Source organism: Candoia aspera, chromosome 2 (genome assembly GCF_035149785.1).
Source record: "Candoia aspera isolate rCanAsp1 chromosome 2, rCanAsp1.hap2, whole genome shotgun sequence".
Taxonomy (NCBI): Eukaryota; Metazoa; Chordata; class Lepidosauria; order Squamata; family Boidae; genus Candoia; species Candoia aspera.
The window spans coordinates 142,290,460-142,317,075 of record NC_086154.1 but is presented as its reverse complement, the minus strand read 5'-3'; the positions used below and the strand labels follow the sequence as shown (position 1 = coordinate 142,317,075).

Sequence of the window (26,616 nt, the reverse complement as noted above, 5' to 3'; positions counted from 1 at the left end):
ATGACCTTTTCATCCCACTCCCAAATCTCTGCCCCATATGGCATCTGGGCTATCACCTTGCCTTGGAATATTTTAAGTACAGGGGCTACCAATTGCCCTCCTTTAGAATAGAAAAATGTCAGAATGGCACCTACTATATGCTGAGCAGTTGCCAAGACATTAGATAAGTGTACTTTCCACAAAAGGGACTTATGAAAGGTGATCCCCAGGTATTTAAAGGAGGGACATTGCTCTATTAGTTGGGCATTAATTGTCCATCTAGGTTTAATATTACTTTTGCCAAAAACTACTACTTTAGTTTTATTGTAATTTATTTTCAGTTTTTCCATTTCACAGTAAGCAGCTAATCTGACCGATAATCTTCTAAAGCCAATCTCAGTATAGGAAATAAGAGCCATGTCATCAGCGTACATTAATATTGAGATTGTCTGTCCATTGAACGAAGGGGAGAAAAAAACCTTGTGACTTCATGACCTCTACAATATAATTAATATAGAAATTAAATAAAAAGGGGGCAAGTAGACAGCTCTGTTTAACTCCTCTCTCCAGTAAAATGGGGTCTGATAAGGACCCTTGTGGGCCTGTTCTTACCCTAGCTGTTGGTATATAGTTCTATAATTAGTTTAAGAAGGCGCTTATCAATATCTGTCCTAACTAATTTCTCCCATAGCTGAGACCTGTCAATGGAATCAAAGGCAGAGGTAGGATCAATAAAAGCAACGTAGAGATGTTTTGTATGCCCATTGGTATATTTCTGAATAAGGGCCTTCAGAGTAGCACAGTGATCTACTGTGCTATGTCCTTTTCGGAACCCTGCCTGTTCTGGATGAAAGAGTTTTGTTTCTCCCTCCCAATCTTCTAATTTATTCAAGAGATGCCTAGCATTATATCCATAGTCTGCACAAGTATGTGGGCTACATGGTTTAAGGTGGAAAAAAAAATCAAATCTAGTCCATTTGGCAGCATGAACATTACATTAAAAGCTTTGTGGAGAAAATTATTGGAATATTGGGCACAGTGTTGGGCAATAAAATAATATGCAGTTTTAATGAACGATCACCAGAAAAACAAAGATTATTTGAAACTGCAAAACCTATCTAAAGTGGAAAAATGGTCTGGCTCATATCTCTGCTTCTGGCTGGGTTCACACATCATGTTAACCTATAAACCATGATTTATAAATCACGTCTACTTTCACAACTAATAAACCAAACCACATTACAATGTACATGTAAACCTTATTATCTTCACTTCTTTCCCATTCCTTTCAAATAAGACTTTGCTCTTTCTTTGTTACAGTGAAAGGAACTAAATTACCATTTGATTTTTGTTACAGTATTTCAACTCCCATGTTGTGGTCTTGGGCTGGTTTAGACAGGAGCATCTGGACAGGCCTACATCCATATTGAACTGAAACTATAATTTATGATCAAATTAAGTGATAAATGACACAACACAGCAGCTTCAGAATTACAGGTCTTTTTAGATACTGAAAACAAGATTTTTTAACCTTTAATATTTTAAATGTGAGCTTGAGAAGGTCAGACTGTTGGTGGTTAAAGATATGTGGATGTCAGCCTTGCCCCTTTTACTTAAAAGCATACTGCATAGAAAGCTACTTAGTCTGTAACTTTAAAAAGGTATTATCTAATAACACTTTATGCAGTCACCCAATTCCAGCTAACAAAGAATTCATTTTTTCCCCTTAAGGTCACATATATTGTTTGCATCCTAGTAGCCACTATGGCAGATTAACACAATTCCTGAATTAAATCAGTTGTCAATAGCTTACCTGCCCTAAACATCCTAAAACACGTGTTGAACTTTGCTGCTCATTTTTGGGATACTCTGCCAGCAATCTCAGATAGCCAGCTAATCCTAAAAGCCAGACCACTCATCTATAGTATCCATAACTTGCTTTTGTGTTGGAATCAGAGAAGGGAGAAACAGTGAGGCACATTTGACCACAAGGACTGACATCTGCAAATCCTTTGGTGTTAAGAGCTGTGGTGGCACAGAGGGAAAAGATGCCATACAGAAGCTTTTTGAACACAGGAGAGGGGGAGATATTTCAGGCACTGAAAGGGCTGATTTACAAAGAGTTCAAAAGAGGAACTTTTAAGCATGTAGAATGATAGATCAGTCGAAAGTAGCAACAACATAAAGTGACCTAGAAACTACTGGATCAGATCAGTCAACCCTCAATTTGCCGAATTCAAGCAAATGTCCATAGGTGCTGTTCATCACTCATTTCACCTGTATCATCTCAACTACACACCTCTCAATACAATCAGTTTTAAAATTGAGTGTGTCTGCTTGGAAAGCGCTCTCTGCACTCTGACCAAGCTACATCAGCAAATGGCTCATGGAAGCATATACGAGGAGCAACACGTTTTTCACTTTCAGAAACCCATTGCCAAGGTCATCCACTGTATGCCACTCATGATGCTCCAGGACAACACAACGAACAGCCAAGGGAAATAGTTAGTGGCAGAAACTTTTCAGTCAAGGGGATATCAGATGTTTGCTTGCGGATGGATTATGCAAGTCGTAGTACTAAGGAGAGTAAGCAGGATTAGACCTCCTTACTTCCCAAGTGACAGAATACAAAGAAACTTCATTTCCTAGTAACAAAAACATACTTTTTATTAAAAAGTTCACAACTCAAGTTAGAAAACACTAAAGTACTCTCCATTCATTATCTAAAAAATTATGTTTGTACTAGCTTTGACTGTTTGGGAGATTTTATTCCATTCAAAACACCTTCATGGTTTATATCCCATATTAAGCAAAGATGTACTGCATAGATTAAATCTTTTGCCCTACTTAATGTTTCACGTTGGTTTCATCATTTTACACATTCAGTGTACATACGGTATGGACCACAGCTGCTGCTTTACACTTCAAATGGACAGGGGAAAAAAAGTACATCGGCTTTATTGTTTGATCAGTTTTCTCTATCTTCTGGTTTTTAGAACCAACACGGATCCTGATTAAAATATTGTAACAGATCCTTGTATAACCAAACTGAGTGATCAGTTTAGTGACTAGGAAGCAGACAGGGCCTGAAAATAGAAGGATGGAGTATTCGAGCTCTTTGAAACGTCACAAGAAGAGTAGGGTGGAGGGAATAGAAACTGAAAAGTATAATTACATGCCCAATTATATAATCATATAATAAATTTTGGATGGCTATAATTTGGGTCAGTATAAACACCTACTCTGAGCTTATTGCCATGTCCTCATCCAGATACAACTGAATTTTCTCATAGGATTACAGTACCATTGAGGACTACAAGGGCAAAAACAAATAAGGTGATTTAGATCTGAACCATGGCAGGTTTGCTGAAGATCACAAAGCTTTGGTTTCCAAAAAGGAGTTTTGTACAAAACCCAGCATTCCAGAATGTCCTCCAGGCTACTCTGATCCAGCCACACACAAATTAATTCTCCAAACTGAAAGTGGCTCATACCTGAAATAGTCAGTTTTGCACAACCCCACCAAAAAGGCTGCAAATAAGTTACATTATACAACAGGGAACATGGGGGAATCTCCCCAGGAAGTATTTTAATTGAAGCAACCCCTTTCCCAATATTATTATATACTTAAAAATATTTCTATTTGTGCAATTCTCACGTACAGGAGGAGAGAGACCCCTTTGGAGTCCTAGCTACTTGCTGGTTCCAAAAAATCTCATTATGCATTCTACAACAGCAATAGCCTCAGACTTAACAGTGTACTGAACCTAGGAGGCAACAATTAAGCCAACAAGTGAAAAGTTCAGTCACTGGAGCAAGAGCAGGATGCCCACAAATCTTTGTCGGCACCCTGGAACACCAAACTTCAAAGGGCAGCAGCTATTGCATCCCAAGAAGAAGACATGGCACAAAATTAGGACATGTCTATCAAATTCAGCTGGCCTTTCAAACCTTCCTTCAAGAAGCCTGTTTTATCGAGGTAAAATGATTTGTCATTACTCGCTGGCTTTCACTAATGATTTACCAGCTCTCCACAGTCCTACTCCTTAGCCTACTCACAGCTGACAGCTGTAGGTTCTGACCAACGTGTAGTTCGTAAGATACTTAGTCCAGGATACTGAGGCATATCCCAAGTATGGTGCAGTTCACAGTCATGTCACGGTCTGGAATAGATGGCAGGGCTTCAGGGGCCTGGGATACACCTTCCTCTCAGATTGCCAAGCCTATGCAGCTAGTTAAGCAATGCCATACAGAAAGGGCTTTCTATAGCAATCCTCCATTGTAGCAGAAGACAGTAAACCTGGGGATCAATAAGGGGCATCAGTCAATCCATTTGCATCAACAGTGGCCAGTTTTATCTTGAAAATCTAGGTGATTCTGGGACCACGGTCTGTCCGTGCAATCCTCCTCATCAAAACTGGAGTCTCCTTCCTCGTCTTCCTCTTCAAAGAGCTGATTCTCTAGAAAGGAACCCCCCAAGCCATACTCCTGCTCGTGGACAGAAACCTCATTGGGGATGACATGTGAGGCACCTTCTATGAAGTCAGCAAACCTGGAGGAAAAAGAGAGAACCATGTGGGCAGTGCTGTAACTAATGAACCCTGATCCCTCCTATAATGTTTATTATACACAATGTAGCTCTGCAATCTTTATCAAGGACTTGCAAGACAAAGTCTAGATTTGAGGTGAAAACCCTGCTTGGGTATACTGTATAAACATGAAAGGTATGCTTGGATGGATTTTCTTGCCACTGAAGAAACCCAGATTCACTTTTGAATCTGATTCCCCTCACATCCCTTTTCTTGGTCCCACCTCCTCTCACAGCTGTGGTTTTAAATTGGGTTTCTTAAAAATTTAAGGTTACAAAAAGATCCCACAGCACTATACAGCTCACCCCTCCCTTCTGGTGATCCTTTTGGGCAGTACCTCTTTGGAGACTGGATGCGGGAGACTGCTTTCCATGCAGAGAACTCCGGACTGCTGCAGTACTCCCGCAATTGTTCCAAGGCTCTGCGTGTCTCTACCTCCCCCTGGATCCGATACTCCTCCTCAGTCAATAGACGTGGTGGGGTGGGCTTTTCTGGAGCTGTGAACACCTTCCTGCTAGGACAGCAATGGTGTTAGTACCACCTGTAAGTCAAACACTGAAGTCTGGCCCCTTGCAATCATTTTCAAACCACTTAGGAGGTGACACCTGATAGACACCCTCTCACAACTGTACCCTATCTCAAGTTGGGTTCAAAGCTGAACATTCTAGAACCAGGCCTTCCTGACAGGGATATTGTCTTCCCAGTTTTACTGAATTATTCTGTAACAGTTCCCAGTCATGTTAAGTCCTATGCATAAATATCTAAGAAAGACTAAAACATTATTGTATATATTTATGATATTACTGTGCTATTGTTAATCTTCAACATGCCATAGGACTCTGATAAAGATTATTGGAATGGTGCTTTCAAATTAACAGTCTCTTCCTCTTCCATTTTTGCTCAACAGCACTTATAGAGTAGAATTTTCCATGGTCTAATGTACATTAGCTAGTCAGCCCTCATTTCCCCCCCCCCACAAGTTTTTTAGCCACTAACTTTATGGCTTGAGGAATCTTAAATCAGTTGGGTCTCACTCCTCTTAAAAAATACCTCACTCAATAGTTTTTCCCAAAATACCTTACAAATGTATTTAGACAAAGTTCTCAAGTGCAACACCCAGAAATATTTTAGTCACGTGGCTATTTTACAAAACAGACGAAATAAATCAGGAGCCTGGCTCTCACATAAGAATGAACCTTTAGAAGCAGATTCTCTTGCCAAATGCTTGCCAAAGCCACATAGTCATATGAAGCCAGTGATTCAATCTAAAGTGTTGAAGTTATGACCTGTTCCTATTCCAAAGTCTGCTTCCCTCACCAGCTCTTCTACTAGGCTGCACAGAAAGAGAAAAGGAGCCGAAAAGGTTGACCTCATGGTGCTTGTAGATATCACATAACCAAAGGTATCCTTAAATGGTGCCCTACAGAACCTCAAAATTAAAATAAAGGCCTAACTCTCTTGAGATTTCACGATTTCAGAGCTTTTGGCACCTTCCTCCTCCAGGGAAATCATATAATGAAGTCTGCCATCTGAATAGCCTTTATGCCTAAACTATAGGCACTAGAGAATTAGCCAGGAATGAGCAATACACTAAGAATTTCAACAGCTGAAAACATAATTCATTCATTTCTGGAACAGTGTTATATGCACAAACATATTCACACACACACCTTACAGATCTCTTAATGTACCTATTACTACATTGTGTTTTCTGGGATGAGCAAAGCCCATGTTTCCCGTCCATCACCTGTAGATGGCATAGGCCCATATGACTGGGTATTCCAAGTTTTTAGTGCAGATTGCAGTTACAATCAAGATGATGGCAATATATCGTATCTGAATGCTCAGGTAAAGGAGCAGCAAGCCGAAAGTCTGCAGACTCCAGCTGAGGAGGTTTATGTTGCGTTCATTCTCCAGAGGGCCATATTTGTAGCACACAGCAAAGCTTACACACCCTATGATGACCAGGTAGCCTGTGGAGGAAGAAAAAAATATTTTTATTTGGATTTTCACTATTACCTTGAGTTACTCCTTCAGGATAATTAAGCTCATCTAAGTCAGCTAATAAGATGCTGGTTATAAACATCAAATCCAAATAAATAGAAATCAATCAAACAAATAAACATTAGCATGCAGCCAAAACACAGAACCCAGAAGAAGGAAATAAATCGCAAGAATTCATGCTTTTGACTCAGCATATCTTACAAAAATTCAAACTAGTACAGTCTACAACAGACAGGATGCTGATCCAGAAGAAATGCATCACTCTTTTGACAAAGTATGCTTCTTCTAATATGTGGTATTGGAACAGGGAAAAAAAAACAAATTTTAATAATTCGTCAAATAGTCCCACTAAAGACTATCCAGATGTCTTACACAGGTGTTTTGCCCATCTTTTGGTGCTGATTTTAATCATAGTTTGAACCCTTCACTTGACTGCAATATTGTTTCAGGTAAGCTGAGTTCTCATTTATGGAAAGCGTTAGTTATAAGCCTATTTGTTGGTAGACATATGGCAGCTTCTGAACCCATCACAATGGGAACAGACTTTTCCCTCCCAATTCTTCATAAAACTTGTTCCTGACAGGATTGAAAAACAGTCTTGAACTTTAGCAGATTGGCTTGATAACTGTAGTATAAATCTTACTGCAATATCTGATCATGCTCCAGAAACAGTATCAGCTGTGTAAATAACACTAATCTTCTATTTCAATATGGTCCTCTTCATGTTTTATAGAGGGTGAGACATGATTATAAGCTTTTTTCATTCTGCGACTTTAAGGATTAAGGGAGGCTTTCAAAGAATCTATCTGAGGTTGAATAGTTGCTTATGCTCACAGAAAAAGAAAAAAACACAAACGGACACACCATAATTTGGAAAATCAAGTTAAGGAACTTTCAGTAAATTATGTAAGACACTGCAAGCCAGAATTATGCTTTTATGTCTGATAAAATGGAACTTCATGCTCTAGAAACTAATATTTATTGAATGAAATCAAGCAAGACTACTGGGAGTGAGAGGAAAAATTGGCCAAATTACTAGCTTCTAGGCTTAACCAGTATCTAAATAGTAGTATCATTTTTATTATAAAGGATTCTCAAGATAAAGCATATACTGACTTGAATTTGATAAACCAGCCTTTTAAAATCTTTGTAAACTAAATTCAGGGGTCTTAGATGAATAAATTAAGAGTGTCTGGACTAAATACACCTTCCAAAGGTTACCCATGACCAGGCTATTTATTTATCTGTGACATGATTTCTTTGGAAATTAAGTGATACTATTACATCAATTTAAAGTGGCCAGGCTGTTGGTCCAGATGGCTTTCCATCAGTAATATAAGGCATTTATTGGGGTTTGTGCTTCTATGTTGTTGGACAGTTATGCTTTTTTGAGTATTTTTTTAAACAAAGATGTCTTTCTGAATTTTTTTCCTTTTTAATTAGAGTAATTTTAATGGTAAAGATCCTATTGATTCTGCAAGCTCTATTTTCTGTTTTTCTATTTATTTTTGTCATGGTTACATTGTAATTTATTTTTTCTTTATTATAAGTAATAGTTTTAAAGTCCTTATTAATATTAATACTGACGCTCCAAATCTAAACCGTGTTTTATATTACAAACAACGAGGAATGCATAACTAGCATTCTTTGGCAGGTTGTTCTGAAAGTGTAGCTAATATCATAATTTCCTTCCAGAACTTCCATCCTCAATGTCTTATACCAGCCTTTTTCAACCTTTTGACCCTGGAGGAACCCTTGAAATATTTTTCAGGCCTCAGGGAACCCCAGCACCTTCAGGCTCAAATATAGGTCAGAAGTTACAAATTATTATATTTGTTTCATGTGTAGGCCTGTATACAGTATATGCATTAACAGTGTTCTTAAACTGAAAATAAAGAATGAAACTTACCTCTTTAATGTGAAGTTGCCCAAATTTGAAATAATTTTTTAAATAAATCATGATCTCCCAGGGACCCCCTAGTGACCTCTTGCAGAACCCTAGGGCTCCATGGAACCCTGGCTGAGAAAGCCTGTCTTATACTATCATGGATTCACAAATCTGTGTAAGATTTGTTATCTCCTTCTATTTAATGACTCCAAATATACTACTGCAGAAAGAATTCTTTGTACCTTTCCCAAGATAATTAGGAAATTTAATAACCTGTGAACTCTATTTACACAAACTAATTGGAACCTTTGGACCAACTTAGAAAGTAGTTACTTAAATGTTGCTTACGAAATTCAACTGCTGGTATTTCCCTACTTAGATTAGCTCAGAAATACGTAAAATGGCCTCAGGTTCAAAAACTGAAGGCCACCATCTACTCACCAAGTAGATATTCCCAGTACATTGTACATATTTCTTGCAGATTTCTGAAGACCAACTGGGTAAGGTAAACAGAAAAAGACCAGCCTCCCAGAATCATGAGATAGATAGGGCTCTTCTAGAACAAAGGAATAATACAAATTATAGATTAGAGAAAGCTGCTTGGGCATTCTTGACAGTTTCTCTCATCTGCAGCTTGAGTGTTCTAATATGTAGGCTTCACGTACTGCACTCATTGGCTGGGCTCTTTCAGTCATGAACAGATCCATGCAGCAATCATAACAGATGTTTTTCTAGAGGAAGCTTTTATTACACACTGATCTGAAACACTTGGAAGTCTCAAGGCCTATTTCTCAAAATGTACGAAGTAGCAACTGCAGCATGTAAGATTTTCCGTGCACATTTGGGAAAGTGGGGAAACAAATGGACATCACATAGGATGGGCCCACCTGGCACAGGTTTACCATGTTCTGTTTTTAATACTCAAGTCTTTGCTTACAGACTATTTTTTGTATGTGGAGTACGGGAAGTAATGCTGATCTGATTTAAGCTGACCATTCTCAGGTTCACCAAAGGCACATTCTCCATGCTTTTTGCTTTGACTGTTTCTTTGTAGAACAATAGTTTTATGCTGGTATTCCCTTCATCCACTGTAGTCACTTGCCCAGAGGGAAAAGAAAATACAGGGTTTTATCACACTCCTTTCCTATGCTAATTCAAACCAAACCAAACATTTTAAGGAACTGCAAATGGGGAATGGGAAATGAGCAGTATGGGTCATCTTAATTATGGGTTCACAGACCAGCTCACACAATACAAACAAAAAACATTAGTGCAAAGTTAAAAATAAAAACATTATCAAGATGTACAGCTAAAACAAAAGTAAAACACTTCTTCCTTCTAACATCCGTGCATCAAAGGCTGTTTTTCCTATGTCGCTTTTAAGCAAAATCTGCTACATTATTCATAATTGAGCCTTTCGGATCTAATAGCAAAAAACTGATTTTCTGCTTTTCCCTTTGCAGACCTTTCCCTCAAAAGAGATGTAACACATCTAACTCAGGAAACTTTCATCAAGGGCATATGAGTATGTGCCAAATGGATAGAGATAACAGTGAAGTGAAAAGTGGCAGAATCTATCCTCTAATAATGTAGATGGAACAGCGTTACAAATAGGCCAAAGTGAATGCTCTTCTGTAGCCCTTTGAGGCCAGCATGGTTGTAGATACTGAGCTGGAGTATAAGCTTTCTCTGTGTTAAATAATGGCAAAAATATTCTGGGAACTCTTCGTGTTAGTATATTTTTAATTATGTCTGTCTCTAGAGAAATTACAGAATGAGGCAAGAAACTGCCATCATTAATATCATTGAACATTTTTCTCCACTGAATCAATCAGGGTTAGGGATGCTAAGGAGTCTGAAGAAACATTACATGTATTTATCCAATAATTAAGATGTAAAACCAAACCCTTTCTCTTAATTAGAAGCTTACAGATTCTAACAAAGTATGGAAAACATATCAGGGCACTAAAATTTTTACTTTGTATGATCTCCAATGGGCCAAAATCAATACCCGTGTATCAGTGTTTCTCAACCTTGGGAACTTTAAGATGTGTGGACTTCAACTCCCAGAATTCTAGAAGTTGAAGTCCACACATCTTAAAGTTCCCAAGGTCGAAAAACACTGCTGTATATGAACAAATGGCAGCCCCATAAAACACTTGAGCTATAACCTGAACCTCAAAAACACATAAAACAGTTGGAATCAAAACTTTCCCACTCTACTGAGCTCTAAAAAAATCTGAGCATGGCTTTTGAACTTATTGAAATACTATCTTTTAACAAATTTATCTGTGTTCCAGGAACCCACTGCACTGAATAAGATTCCAGATATTTAGAGGTCTTTACTTGTTCAATTTGGTGCCCATGTAGCTAGTGATAATGGTATATTTGTAGTTTTTTTTTTCAGAACCCCATTATATTTAATTTTTGGTAGTTTACCAGTAAGGTCCCTTCTTACAATCTATATACTACTAAAATTCTCATGTCTGTCTGTCTGTAACCTTTAACTGTTTTCTATACCTAACTAGGTAGGTATAATTCCCTGCATGTTTCCAAGCTCACTTAAATACTATAGATGAGGCAGGCATTTAGAGGTTCAGCCTGAACTACTTTTCTTATTTCATTACCCTCCATATCTATTAGACTTGTTGTTTGTTGTTTATTCATTTAGTCGCTTCCGACTCTTCGTGACTTCATGGACCAGCCCACGCCAGAGCTTCCTGTCAGTGGTCAACACCCCCAGCTCCCCCAGGGACGAGTCCGTCACCTCTAGAATATCATCCATCCACCTTGCCCTGGGTCGGCCCCTCTTCCTTTTGCCCTCCACTCTCCCCAGCATCAGCATCTTCTCCAGGGTGTCCTGTCTTCTCATTATGTGGCCAAAGTATTTCAGTTTTGCCTTTAATATCATTCCCTCAAGTGAGCAGTCTGGCTTTATTTCCTGGAGGATGGACTGGTTTGATCTTCTTGCAGTCCAAGGCACTCTCAGAATTTTCCTCCAACACCACAGTTCAAAAGCATCGCTCAGCCTTCCTTATGGTCCAGCTCTCACAGCCATATGTTACTACAGGGAACACCATTGCTTTAACTATGCGGGCCTTTGTTGTCAGTGTGATGTCTCTGCTCTTAACTATTTTATCGAGATTTGTCATTGCTCTTCTCCCAAGGATTAAGCGTCTTCTGATTTCCTGACTGCAGTCAGCATCTGCAGTAATCTTTGCACCTAGGAATACAAAGTCTTTCACTGCTTCTACATTTTCTCCCTCTATTTGCCAGTTATCAATCAAGCTGGTTGCCATAATCTTGGTTTTTTTGAGGTTTAGCTGCAAGCCAGCTTTTGCACTTTCTTCTTTCACCTTCATCATAAGGCTCCTCAGTTCCTCTTCACTTTCAGCCATCAAAGTGGTATCATCTGCATATCTGAGATTGTTAATGTTTCTTCCAGCGATTTTAACTCCAGCCTTGGATTCCTCAAGGCCAGCTTGTCGCATGATGTGTTCTGCATACAAGTTGAATAGGTAGGGCGAGAGTATACAGCCCTGCCGTACTCCTTTCCCAATCTTAAACCAGTCCGTTGTTCCGTGGTCTGTTCTTACTGTTGCTACTTGGTCGTTATACAGATTCTTCAGGAGGCAGACAAGATGACTTGGTATCCCCATACCACTAAGAACTTGCCACAATTTGTTATGGTCCATAGAGTCAAAGGCTTTAGAATAGTCAATAAAACAGAAATAGATGTTTTTCTGAAACTCCCTGGCTTTTTCCATTATCCAGAGGATATTGGCAATTTGGTCTCTAGTTCCTCTGCCTTTTCTAAACCCAGCTTGTACATCTGGCAATTCTCGCTCCATGAATTGCTGAAGTCTACCTTGCAGGATCTTGAGCATTACCTTAGTGGCAGGTGAAATGAGTGCCACTGTTCGATAGTTTGAACATTCTTTAGTGTTTCCCTTTTTTGGTATGGGGATATAAGTTGATTTTTTCCAGTCTGATGGCCATTCTTGTGTTTTCCAAATTTGCTGACATATAGCATGCATTACCTTGACAGCATCATCTTGCAAGATTTTGAACAGTTCAGCTGGGATGCCCTCGTCTCCTGCTGCCTTGTTATTAGCAATGCTTCTTAAGGCCCATTCAACCTCACTCTTCAGGATGTCAGACTCTAGCTCACTGACCACACCGTCAAAGCTATCCCCGATACTGTTATCCTTCCTATACAGGTCTTCCGTATATTCTTGCCACCTTTTCTTGATCTCTTCTTCTTCTGTTAGGTCCTTGCCATCTTTGTTTTTGATCATACCCATTTTTGCCTGGAATTTACCTCCGATGTTTCTAATTTTCTGGAAGAGGTCTCTTGTCCTTCCTATTCTATTGTCTTCTTCCACTTCCGTGCATTGCTTGTTTAAAAATAATTCCTTATCTCTTCTGGCTAACCTCTGGAATTTTGCATTTAAGTGGGCATCTCCACCTATCACTGTTGCCTTTTGCTTTCCTTCTTTCTTGGGCTACTAGAAGACAGCCATCTTGCCTTCTTGGTTTTCTCTTTGAGATGTATTTTGTTGCCGCCTCTTGAACAATGTTGCAGACTTCGGTCCATAGTTCTTCTGGGACCCTATCTACTAAGTCAAGTCCCTTAAATCTGTTCTTCACCTCTACTGCATATTCTTTAGGAATATTAGTGAGCTCATATCTAGCTGATCTGTGGGTCTTCCCTAATCTCTTTAGTCTGATCCTAAATTGTGCAAGAAGTTCGTGATCTGAACTACAGTCAGCTCCAGGTCTTGTTTTTACCGACTGTACAGATGTCCGCCACCTTTGGCTGCAAAGGATGTAGTCAATCTGGTTTCGGTGTTGTCCATCTGGGGACGTCCATGTATAAAGCCATCTCTTAGGTTGCTGGAAGAGAGTGTTTGTTATGCACACTGAGTTGTCTTGGCAAAATTCTATCAGCCTATGTCGTGCTTCGTTTTGTTCTCCCAGGCCATGCTTACCTGTAATTCCAGGTGTCATTTGACTGCCCACCTTAGCATTCCAGTCTCCCGTGATGAAAATAACATCTCTTTTAGGCGTGTTGTCCAGTAGGTGCTGCAGATCCTCATAGAACTGCTCTACTTCAGCTTCTTCAGCATCTGTCGTTGGGGCGTATATTTGGATCACTGTGATGTTAGATGGCTTGCCCTGAATTCGAATTGAGATCATTCTATCGTTTTTTGGATTGTATCCAAGCTCTGCTTTAGCCACTTTACTATTAATTATGAAGGCTACTCCATTTCTTCTGTGGTCCTCTTGTCCACAGTAGTAGATCTGGTGGTCATCTGATGTGAAGTGGCCCATTCCAGTCCATTTCAGTTCACTGACACCCAGAATGTCTATCTTTAATCGTGACATCTCACCAATAACCACATCCAATTTGCCCTGGCTCATAGATCTTACGTTCCAGGTTCCAATGGTGTGTTGATCCTTAGAACATCGGATTCGCCGTTCACCACCAGCACCGTCGGCCGCTAGCCGTCCTTTCAGCTTTGAGCTAGCTGCATCATCATGTTTGGGGCTAGTTGAACTCATCCTCTGTTCCTCCCCAGTAGCATTTTGACCATCTTCCGACCAGGGGGTCTCATCTTCCAACGGTATACCGACATATCTCTGGTTGTACTGATCCATTGAGTTTTCACGGCAAGAATACTGGGGTGGGTTGCCATTACCTTCCCCAGGGATCGCATTTAGTCTGACCTCTCTGTCATGACCTTCCCGTCTTGGGTGGCCCTTCACGGTTTAGCTCATGGCATCATTGAGGTGCTCAAGCTCCAGCACCATGACAAGGTAACGATCCTTTATTACCAAGCAGAAAGGCCACTGGCCAGTTCAAAATTTGTACCTTTCAGAATGTTGCCCAAATCTCGAATATAGTGCAGTTAAGTGATCAGATTTTTAACCCACCTTGGGCACAAATCTGGATAATATGTAGACAACAACGAGCAATGAACTCAGCATGCCAATGCTTACTCCAGCTGAATAGAAGAAGACTGAACTTCTGCAAAGAGAAAGAGTATTTCAGACGCTATGCACAAAAATCTACACATACAGCAAGCTCAACATTTTATAAGTACAGGGAAAGGCAGAATACATATATACCAAGAATAATTCTTGGAATTCTAGGTTTTTGGCAGGTAGCCACACACACACAAAAGAAATTACAGCAAGGGCTGATGGATAAAGAGGAAGACAAAGGTAAAAGAAATTAGAGCAGCAGGAGGAAAACGAACAGTACTCCAGTAACTAGGAGCCACAAAGCTTCCCTCAAGGGGACAGACTTTAGCTTGGCTGCCACATTACATGGTAGTATTTTAAAAGAGCAAACAATATGTGGAAGTCTTGCAAGAGTTGGAAATGATGACGCACAAGCATTGAGACTTCACAAATGTCCCCTTTAACTACTCAAAAAAACAGCAGAGGACAAAAATATCCTGTCACATGGAAGCCCATGGAAACAATAAGACTTGATATTTTCCAAGTACTCTGCAGTGCACAGGGACAGATGAACACAGTCACAAGCTGAAGGAGAGACAGACATTTACTAGATTATATGGTTACTGGTTGTGAGCTGGCAAATGTTGTGAACTGGATTTTTACTTACCTACTCATCAAATCACCACAGAAAAACAGCAGAAGGCCCAGAAATGTAACAATGAAGAGCTTGGGATCAAGTGCTACAAGAAATATATATTTTTTATTAATCAGCTGACTGAACTACTCGGAACATAACAGCAAGTATATGTAAAAGGTATAAATATCCTCCCCTCAATATGTGGCCTTTTGTTTCTGCTGTATCCAGATTTTTGATAAATTGATTGCTGGAATGAAAAGATTAGAACTAGTAAGAACCATTGCTGTAAAGTTTTAGAAAATGGCAAACAGTGTTTTCTTTTAAAGTAGTTCTTCCCATCATTCACATTTTTTCCATGTAAGAGCCAACTGGTTTGAAAAATGCAGACTGCATAATAAAAGCAACTCACACACTTTACATTTTGTACACCAGGACATCATATACACACTCATACACAGCTCAGCAACTGTGAACAACCGTGTGTCAAAATGGACAGATGTTATATATACAAAATCAGCATGTCCTTGTATGGGTTGTTCCTCTCTTTTACTTCTGCAGGCTTACACCTATTAGACTTGTCATTATGATAGCAAATGCTGCCTTGAAGCTTCAGAATATAACATATATACATATAAGGTCAGTGATAATTCTAAATGTATTCAACTCTCCTTGCCTATCCAAATAATTACATCCTTCAGACACAAATACTGAATAAAATATACATGAAAAAATTAAAAGGTATTCCCAGAAGACACATCAAGTCTAATTTTACAGTATCACAGAACTGTGGAATGGAAGAGGCCACAAGGATAATCTAATCCAATCCTCTGTGAAGAAAAACCAAAGAAACCATCCTTGACACATGGCTGTCCAGCATCTTCTTAAAAACCTCCAGAGATGGAAAACCCACATCTTATGCAGGTAGACTGTTCCACTGATGCATAGGTGGTTTTTTTTTGTCCCTTTGAGTCAGTGTTGACTCCTGGCGACTGCCTGGACAGGTCCCTGTAGTTTTCTTGGCAAGATTTTCAGAAGTGGTTTGCCATTGCCTGCTCCCTAGGGCTGAGAGAGAGTGACTGGCCCAATCTCACCCAGCTGACTTTGTGCCTCAGGTGGGACTAGAACTCATTGTCTCCTGGATTCTAGCCCAGTGTCTTAACCACTACACCAAACTGGCTGTTGTATAGACCCTTCCATTAGAAAGTTTTTCCTTAAATTTTATTTACAGTTAGTTGTGTGAGCATGCCAGAATGGGTCAGCTGGTTTTTCCCTACCATACTGCATGCCTCTTCAGTAGCCACTGCCAGCTGGTTCAAGGATTCTTGGGTTGTCTGCCAGGAACTTCTGTCCCACCCATATTGGTGTTCTCATGACATCAATTTGATGGCCTAAAATCTTCTAAAAAGCTGAAATATTGCACATTTCAGCCTTATTCTTGACATTACATAAAACTGACACTGGATTAGGACTCTCTCCCATCCATGAAATCACATACAAGCCTAATTTTCATAAACCTTGATACTGGATCAAGGGAGAGAAGCAGTCTATTCAAGCATACCTTCTTCCACTTCAGGAAAATGGTGACCTTGAATAAAGCCAAATGTATGTTCTCTTTGAGACATTCAACAAACAGAGCTTCTGTTCATTCCAAAATGTACTATCAATTAAGTAGATGCTGGCATTAGTTCCTATTAACCATCTTATTTACAGCATTACATCTAGTAGAGATTTTACATTATAAAATTGCCATGCCATTCTTATACTGTATTCCTGTTTATCTTCAAAATCAGAAAGCCTAACCACTACAGCTCCCAGAATCAGCCTAATCTACTTCATTTAGCAAGAATAGATGTGTAACTTCCTAATATGAGAGCAACTAAGATAAAAGAAAACTTACTACGAGTAACACTGATGGTGTATGTGGAGTGTGGGTCAAGGAGCTCGACTTTCAAGCAGGTTTCTTTACTGAAAATGTCAACATTAATGTAAGTGTCATTAAGCTTCTCTTTGAAGAGCAAGCCAATATAGATCCATAAACTAAATCCATCCAGTTCTTTCAGCTTCTCTTCATTTTCAACTTGGATGACCCGGATCACCTTGGTGCTGTTTACTCGGATCTGCATGGAACAAAGGGAGATGGCAAAAACAAGGGCAATTCCATAATTAATGCAGAGATTTCACAACGTTACCATTCAACAGTTATTTGAATTAGCCAATATTACATTTGACAACAGTTATGCAGCTCTGTCTTTACAAAATACATAACAAATGGTATTACGGAAAATGCTAAAGAACATAATAGGGCTTTTGAAAAACTGCCAATGAAATTTGAAAAAGCTTCACATCTTATTTATAGAGAAAAAGCACATTTAATCCAGCAATAAGGAGACAGATATTAAATTTCATTGAGAAACCAACTGAAAAGTACACCAAACATCCAAAAGAGACCTTGCGGAGGAGGAACTCTGGCCCTTGTCTACTATCATCATCTGACCCCATTCCATTCCCAACCTCCAGCATGGAGATAGGTTAATATGTAGTCTATATGGATCAGCCACTACAACATGCTGCTGCTACATTACTAAACCACAGAATATGATCTTGTTCTTGACTGTCCCTGATTGTTTTCTTCAGAGCTTGGTTGAATGGAATATAATTCTGGACCACTGAGATATTTTTGGACCAAAGTTTTTCCTAAATGTTTATAAACTGACTGTATCTAATGGAATAGCTTGAGAAGACAAGGAGAAAGACAGGAGGACTTTTTACCTGCAGGACTACATTCTCATTAACACAATGATAACACAGGAAGTTGGATCCCTTACCAATTTACTACACATCCCTGAATTTATAATTTGTCTTTTATCTCCCACATGCTCCAAACTAGAAAGATGCTAGGAAACTAAAGTTTTTAAGGAAATCTCTATTGGAGCTACTTAAGATACATTTACAGAATCTATGGTTATTCCCTTTAATTTTGTGAGACAGGAATGCAGATGTGAAAATTAGCTAAGATTCATCTCAGTTGCCCCCCCAAAATTAATCCAATTCTTACCTGAATTTTGGTCCATATATCATGCCATTTTGGGATCAGTTTATTTGAATAGCAAAACTGTTCAGAGGAATTATGTACATATGTTTGATATTCTTTAAGAAATGATATTTGTCCATCTACAGGAGTCCAAACAAAGAAAAAGCATTAGATACATTAGCAAAATGAAGAAATGCCCTAGGAACTAAGACAACCAGGCTGGTTTATACAAAATGAGGATCAGAATTGTTGTATCTAGTAACATTCCAATATGTTTGCCTTTAGCTATTTGTTACATTTATATCCTGCTGAAATTTCTTTCTGGAGGTCAAGGCAGCATACACAGCACTCCTTCAATTTTTTTCCCACATACATATATACTAAGACAGAGTTTTGGATAATAGTAATGGCAAGTAGACACCCAAAAGCCCAGGTTATCACAATACATTTTGCTTATACTACAACATCAAATCACAGAGCACATTAAAGGAAATCTGATTTAAGTCTCAATCTGAACACATTTAGATTTTAAAAAGATATAATTGGCTTTTTACCGCTTGGTATGGACACCAATAACCATAAAGTAGCCACTATCATTCCACTAAAATAAGCATTAGCCACATTGTCCCAGTATGATAAGGGATGGGGTGGAGCTACGGGTTAAACCGCTGAGCTGCTGAGCTTGCCGATCGGAAGGTTGGCGGTTCGAATCCGCGTGACGGGGTGAGCTCCCGTTGCTAGTCCCAGCTCCTGCCAACCTAGCAGTTTGAAAACATGCAAATGTGAGTAGATTAATAGTACCACTTCGGCAGGCAGGTAACAGCGTTCCGTGTAGTCATGCCGGCCACATGACCACGGAAGTGTCTATGGACAAACGCCAGCTCTTCGGCTTTGAAACGGAGATGAGCACCGCCCCCTAGAGTCGCACACGACTGGACTTAATGTCAAGGGAAACCTTTACCTATCCAGTATGATATTCATGAATAATAAGCTAATAAACAGATGAAAACATTTTTCTTTAACTTTGGAAGATGTGTATCTGCAGTACCAACAGATGCCACAACCCATTGGAAAACAGGATATGCTACAAAGTGTCAGTTCTGCCTAATAACCCATCTAGATGTTATACTTCCATGAGAACTCTAAACATAGCTTATACTGTCTTGTCACACTACCCTGGGATACCCTGGTCATCCAAGCGGCAGTTCACCACCTCTCTCCTTCATTCACCTCTCTTTCTTCAAAATCCACCTTTACCAAGAAGCCTAATTCCCACAGAGGTTTTAACACCACTATCATAGTCCAAGCAACCCCACCCCTCAAATCACCTTACAGACCAGACTGAGGGAAATTCATCCTTGGGATAGCCCAAGTTCTCACAACATGGTACTCTCAACAAGTGCTGGGATTCCAGTCCTCAGGCCTGGCTGGGAATTCTGGGAACTGAAGTCACATTTGGAGGGGTCCAGATTGGAAAAGGCTTGCCTAGAGAAAGCATCCAGAGTAGCATTCGTTGTCCTAAATGATAAGAAATGCTTTGTGATGGGGATTTCAGGTTGAGAAATCAACAGAAGCCCATTTTTGCAGAGCATCATCGCTTACTAACAATAATGCCACCCAGGCACCTGGAGCCCCCGTCACTGGAAGAGGCTCGGGAGGAGACTACAAAGGGGGCAGCTGGGGGGGCTCCCCTTAACCTCCACGCGCTCCTGCCCGCTTACCGGAGCCGCGCGCCAGGATCGAAAGAACCACAACCCGTAACAGGAGGCGACAGCCATGACGCCGCCCAGAAACTGCTTTCGTCTCTCCCGCCATAACCTCCCCTACCGTCTCTCATCCGCCTCCCATTGTAAAATATCACTTCCCTCCGCGGCGCTCCCCGCAGCCTATCCGAGAGCGAGAGCCCCAGCGGCACGCCCTCCCGCTGCGCGAGAGATAGTGGCACCAGCCAATTACAAGCCACTTGGCGGGGGCGGGGCGAGGAAAAGGCCGGCCTTAGAACCCGCCTTGCCAACGGTCGCATTGACTGAAGTGACAGGAGCCAATCAAGGGACAGAGTTGAGCTCTGTGAGGTAACGCCTCTTAACAACACACGGCAGAATTTATTTACAGTATGTCCAGTCAACGAGGGAATCAAGCAGCTCGACATTAACTAAACCCTCCTTCTAGCCCCGATTGGTTGAAAGCTGACACCTTTCAACCAATCGAAGAGACAGAATTGAGAAACGTGGACCTCCCCACACATACGCCTTTTCTTCAGACGGAAAGGGTAGTACTTTAGCAGTTGAAGCGTGACAGGCGATAGAGGGTGAAGTGACATTTCCCGCCGCAAGAGTGCAGCGTGATTCCTTTAACAACCATTGAGTGTCCGCAGTAGCAACAACCTCCCGAGTGACAGACCACGACTGGGACTCTGGGTGTAGCAATTATGAAGGCCGGGAAACCAGAGTGGAGGAGTGCTGTTGTTTTTGTGGGACTCAGATTATACAGTAAAGTTCAAAGACAAGTACTGTACATGTCTCCATCTCTGATTCCTCACAGAATGGGGAAATCATACACAATAGGCACAATGGCTTTTTAAAAAAAATTATTACAAGCTTGGAAAACTACAGAAGAAGAACAAAAACCAGCTAGAAGAAAATAGAAAAAAGTTTTAAAAAACCCTTATAAAGCAAAAAAAACAACAACCCACAGTTCATAAAGAACTATAAACAATTTTTTTTAAAAAAAGAAAATGATACACAATAACAAATGAACATCGGTGCAGTGTCAAAACCACTTTCAAAATCCATACTTGAACTGGCCTATCAAAAATCGGTGGTACTAAAATTAAGGTCTTTTCAGTGAAGGCCTGATACGACTAGAAATCTCTGCTGAAAAAAATGTGGGGGGACTTTTTATATTTTGAACAAACCTCAGAAACATGAGCTCCATTTTACAAATGTTATTGCAGTAGGATTTTAATAGTGCCACTGGCATACCCCATCAGTGCCAGTTTTGAGGATTAAGTTAGCAAGTTTTCCTTTCAACCTGCCATCTTTACCGGTGCCATCCTGGTGCCTTACCTCTAGAACTCACTTTAGCAGAAATGTAGCCAAGTACACCAAGTGAAATTATTATGACAACCATTGTCATCTTCATTTTCCAGAATGCCATTAGGACCCAATATACTGTAATGCTGTTGTGCTGGGTTTTAAAAAGTGTTTGTTTTTAATTGGTGGCAACAACATGTTCTGGGGCCTCTGGAGCATATAAGTTAACCATTTTGACAAACCATACTTAGAGTGCTACTGCCAAGCTGTGGGTCATGGGTCATAACCTGATTTATAAAGATCTATCCTACATACTTGTATTATATTTATTATACTTAAGATAGAGTTTATTTGATTGTGTCAGAAATAATGCCAGAAATTTTGCTGGTCCTTGCCACAGAAGAGGAAATAGAAGATCATCCAGGTGGCCAACTAGATCTCTCTGATCTAGACCACACTGTGAGTGACCTCTTCTCATGAGGTAGGTCTCTTTGTAAAACTTCAGTAAAAATACTGGTTCCCTCCTCAGGGAAAGTTCCTTCTATTTCACAATATCATGTTTTATCAAACTCAAGAGAAACTTTGGGGCTATTGAGGATAGCACCTCTAATAACCTCCTACCTTGGCCAGAAGATATTGATCCCTACATTATCATCTGCAAACACTCCTATTTTCCCTGCTCCTAAGCCAGGAAGGATAGATGAAAAGGAAGGGCCCTTGTGTTGTTGTTGTTTATTCGTTTAGTCGCTTCCGACTCTTCGTGACTTCATGGACCAGCCTACGCCAGAGCTTCCTGTCGGTCGTCAACACCCCCAGCTCCCCCAGGGACGAGTCCGTCACCTCTAGAATATCATCCATCCATCTTGCCCTTGGTCGGCCCCTCTTCCTTTTGCCTTCCACTCTCCCCAGCATCAGCATCTTCTCCAGGGTGTCCTGTCTTCTCATTATGTGGCCAAAGTATTTCAGTTTTGCCTTTAATATCATTCCCTCAAGTGAGCAGTCTGGCTTTATTTCCTGGAGGATGGACTGGTTTGATCTTCTTGCAGTCCAAGGCACTCTCAGAATTTTCCTCCAACACCACAGTTCAAAAGCATCGCTCAGCCTTCCTTATGGTCCAGCTCTCACAGCCATATGTTACTACAGGGAACACCATTGCTTTAACTATGCGGGCCTTTGTTGTCAGTGTGATGTCTCTGCTCTTAACTATTTTATCGAGATTTGTCATTGCTCTTCTCCCAAGGATTAAGCGTCTTCTGATTTCCTGACTGCAGTCAGCATCTGCAGTAATCTTTGCACCTAGGAATACAAAGTCTTTCACTGCTTCTACATTTTCTCCCTCTATTTGCCAGTTATCAATCAAGCTGGTTGCCATAATCTTGGTTTTTTTGAGGTTTAGCTGCAAGCCAGCTTTTGCACTTTCTTCTTTCACCTTCATCATAAGGCTCCTCAGTTCCTCTTCACTTTCAGCCATCAAAGTGGTATCATCTGCATATCTGAGATTGTTAATGTTTCTTCCAGCGATTTTAACTCCAGCCTTGGATTCCTCAAGGCCAGCTTGTCGCATGATGTGTTCTGCATACAAGTTGAATAGGTAGGGTGAGAGGATACAGCCCTGCCGTACTCCTTTCCCAATCTTAAACCAGTCCGTTGTTCCATGGTCTGTTCTTACTGTTGCTACTTGGTCGTTATACAGATTCTTCAGGAGGCATACAAGATGACTTGGTATCCCCATACCGCTAAGAACATGCCACAATTTGTTATGGTCCACACAGTCAAAGGCTTTAGAATAGTCAATAAAACAGAAATAGATGTTTTTCTGAAACTCCCTGGCTTTTTCCATTATCCAGCGGATATTGGCAATTTGGTCTCTAGTTCCTCTGCCTTTTCTAAACCCAGATTGTACATCTGGCAATTCTCGCTCCATGAATTGCTGAAGTCTACCTTGCAGGATCTTGAGCATTACCTTACTGGCATGTGAAATGAGTGCCACTGTTCGATAGTTTGAACATTCTTTAGTGTTTCCCTTTTTTGGTATGGGGATATAAATTGATTTTTTCCAATCTGATGGCCATTCTTGTGTTTTCCAAATTTGCTGGCATATAGCATGCATTACCTTGACAGCATCATCTTGCAAGATTTTGAACAGTTCAGCTGGGATGCCGTCGTCTCCTGCTGTCTTGTTATTAGCAATGCTTCTTAAGGCCCACTCAACCTCACTCTTCAGGATGTCTGGCTCTAGCTCACTGACCACACCGTCAAAGCTATCCCCGATATTGTTATCCTTCCTATACAGGTCTTCTGTATATTCTTGCCACCTTTTCTTGATCTCTTCTTCTTCTGTTAGGTCCTTGCCATCTTTGTTTTTGATCATACCCATTTTGGCCTGGAATTTACCTCCAATGTTTCTAATTTTCTGGAAGAGGTCTCTTGTCCTTCCCTTATATTGTTTTATTCAGGATTTGAGAGCCATTAACTGTTATGTAATTTCTCTTCAATCTGTGGTTCCAAATCTTAAGTGGTTTTGGCTTCTATCCCTACTGATGCTACTGATTTCACTGTTATAGATCCAATTCTTTTTTCTGATGGCTCTTGTTTCTGAAATAAAATTGGAAAATTGTGTGCCAGATATTCTATTTCTTCTTCTCATGCTGTTATGAAATCTTTTATGTTCCAGAGGTACACTCCATTCAAGTGGCTGAACTTGTCGGACTCACTAGAGCAGCCTTTCTCAACCTTTTGACTCTGGAGGAACCCTTGAAATATTTTTCAGGCCTCAGAGAACCCCTGCACATTCAGGCTCAAATATAGGCAAGAAGTTACAAAATTACCATATTTGTTTCATGGGTATGCATTAACAGTGTTCTTGAACTAAAAATAAAGAATGAAACTTACCACTTTAATGTAAAGTTGCCTGAATTTAAAATAATTTTTAAATAAACTATGATCTCCCAGGGAACCCCTAGTTACCTCTCACGGAACCCTAGGGTTCCATGGAACCCTGGTTGAGAAACTGCACTAGAGCCTGTGAGTTACCAACTGGACAAATGTTACTATTTTTACTGATTCGGAATATGCTTGTGGAATTTGCTGTTCATTTGCTGTTCTTTGGAGAAAGTTGCTAACTTTGGCTGGAACTTCCACCTTCCACGCTCCTTTTTTTCATGCTTTATTGCAAGTTTAGTTATTGCCTTCCAGGTTGCTATAATTTGGTGTAAAGCACATCCTCTCATTACTAGTGGAAAGAGATGTGCTGGCATGGCAGCTTGTACAGCTGCAGTAAGGAGCCCAACAGCTACCATAATTTTGGATGCAATTCGGCAAACCAAGGACACAAGTCAAATCTTGCCTTCTTTGGGTGATTTAAAATTATTACAGGAGAGGGTCTGACCAAGTGACTATTACTTCCAGAGATATGTGAGGTGCAGCAGGGGCCCTCATGGGATTTGGAAACACTCAGATAGATGACCAGTTGCCTCAAGGCAACTAGTAAAACAATTAGTTTGTGCTTTTCATCAGCTGAACCATGCAAACAAGAGGGGTGGTCCTGGTGGCACAATCTATAATATTTGTATGGTATGTACCTTTTGTTCATCAGGAAACTCAAATCATATGTTCTTCCCATTCTGTTTGTAAATCATACAGTGTGGATCTGGGGGAATCAACAAAGCCCACAATCAGATCATGGCTGCAAGGTCTATTCAAAACCTTGCAGATGGATCGTGCTGAGCTCCCTAGGTCAAATGGGCTTTGTTACTTGCTAGTTATTTTCAGGATGGATGGAGGCTTATGTCTGTTGTTGGAATAATGCCATTATTGTAATGAAAAAAATGTTGACTGGTTTTATTCCAAGTTGCAGGGGAAGGGGGTACCTCTCTTCACTAGTGGTTAAATTATCTGCACTGCAATGGAGGTTAAACTTCTATTTCACATGCTTTACAGGCCCCAAAGTTGGAACAACAGAACCAGAATATTAAAAACCAGTTGGCCAAGGCAGCGGCTGAAACAGGTCTCTCCTGGCCAGAAGCCCTTCCCTTTGTTCTTATGGCAATTTGAATGGCTCCTTATTGCAAGCAAGGTCTCTCTCCGTTTTGAGATTGTGCTTGGCTGGCCAGTGCCAGGATCTCTAAACTGGCTGGTAACATTCTGAGACTTAATCTTTGGATGAAGAACTGGCACAGTTATTAATTAACTGTAATTGTGATGTAACCATTCAAATAGAAGTGATAATAAGTTATGAAGAGGGCTTATAATCCATCCCTCTTCCAGGTCTTTGTTTTTCACAATACTACCAACAGTGTTTTAAAGAGGAATTAGTTTCCATATTTTGACTCATTTTATTCTGAGTGACCTCCGAAGGTAGGAAAATAAGGTGATTTTTAAAAGCCACAGTGGAAGGGGGAAAATGATATGTAGGACTGCAATTTTAGAATACCCAGTTTGCAAAAATGTGAATAGGAACAAGTTGCATTGCAGGGCAGGTTTGTACAATTCTAATCAGAATATTTTTAAATGTAGAAGATGTCAAAAGTGCCCATTTTTAAATCTCTCTTAATTCTCAGAAGCCAAATGTAGATTATGGCAATCCCCAGAAATTACTACTACTGTAGTCCAAATGGCAGATCACAAAATTAGCAGTCAGCATACAAATTAGAAATTAATTCACAGAGTGAAGAGACATTCATGAACTTTATGATGCATGCCATTTAATTGCTTGCAACAATGCAGTTGTAATCAGCATTTTGAGAGTGGTTTTTCTGGTCTGCATTCACACAAAATGATAAGCCAAAGCCAACAGTGTATTTTAGTGTATTATGTGAACTCAGCTACTTGAGTTTGTAATCATGGATTTATGGCATAATGTATTAACTGCCAGTTGTAATTTATTCAATAAGTTTAATTGGCTTAGCATGTGTGGCCCTTGTCTGCAATTGTCAGTTACAAAGAACCTACAGTTACTATTATGTACTTCACTCAGAAATCATGAAAACAAAAGACTAAGGGATTTTCAATGTCCTTGGAAGCCACAGGAAATCCTCTATGTAACTGTGATAGCTCACCGTTTTTTTAAAAAATCACAGCGTCTTCTTGCTGAGCCATAGCTCTGTAATGCTCCTTTATCGGCTAGGGTTGCAGTGCAGCATTTAAGGCCAAAGTCGATGAAACCTCAAATACATCTTTAAAACTATTTTTAAAAATGTATGTTTCAGAAAATGCAAATAGCTGCCACCAGTTGGTAGTGCTGCTAATATTTATCAGGATTACAGCAAGCAGAGTTTAATCTTTTTCTTCCCTGTGTGGACCTAAGAAATATTATTTCTTTGGCATTGCAATTGTATTTCCAAGACAAATAGCTGCTTCAGAAAGAAAAGAGCAACTTTCTCCATGATGCAGAGGAAACAAAACACCTCTATTCTGCTTGTTCCAATAATTATCAGCTCATCTAAACACCTATTTGCATTTTTAAAAAACATGCATGTTTTATGCATGGT

General features: G+C 40.1%; 1 protein-coding gene across 2 annotated transcripts; it reads right to left on the bottom strand.

Annotated features, from left to right (window-relative positions):
* Window positions 1–3,207: 3,207 nt before the first annotated feature.
* NEMP1 (nuclear envelope integral membrane protein 1) lies at window positions 3,208–20,048 on the bottom strand. Of its 2 annotated transcripts, none has more exons than XM_063293931.1 (9): window positions 19,817–20,038; window positions 18,120–18,235; window positions 16,962–17,181; window positions 15,095–15,167; window positions 14,398–14,491; window positions 8,902–9,016; window positions 6,316–6,541; window positions 4,906–5,079; window positions 3,208–4,531 (listed from the first exon to the last, which is right to left on the bottom strand). In XM_063293931.1, the coding sequence occupies exons 1-9, from the start codon at window positions 19,908–19,910 to the stop codon at window positions 4,318–4,320; spliced, it is 1,326 nt and encodes a 441-aa protein (XP_063150001.1). In that variant the 5' UTR covers window positions 19,911–20,038; the 3' UTR covers window positions 3,208–4,317. The 2 variants fall into 2 exon arrangements, with proteins under 2 accessions (XP_063150001.1, XP_063150002.1); XM_063293932.1 differs by having other exon boundaries at window positions 4,374–4,531; window positions 4,874–5,079; window positions 19,817–20,048.
* Window positions 20,049–26,616: the final 6,568 nt, after the last annotated feature.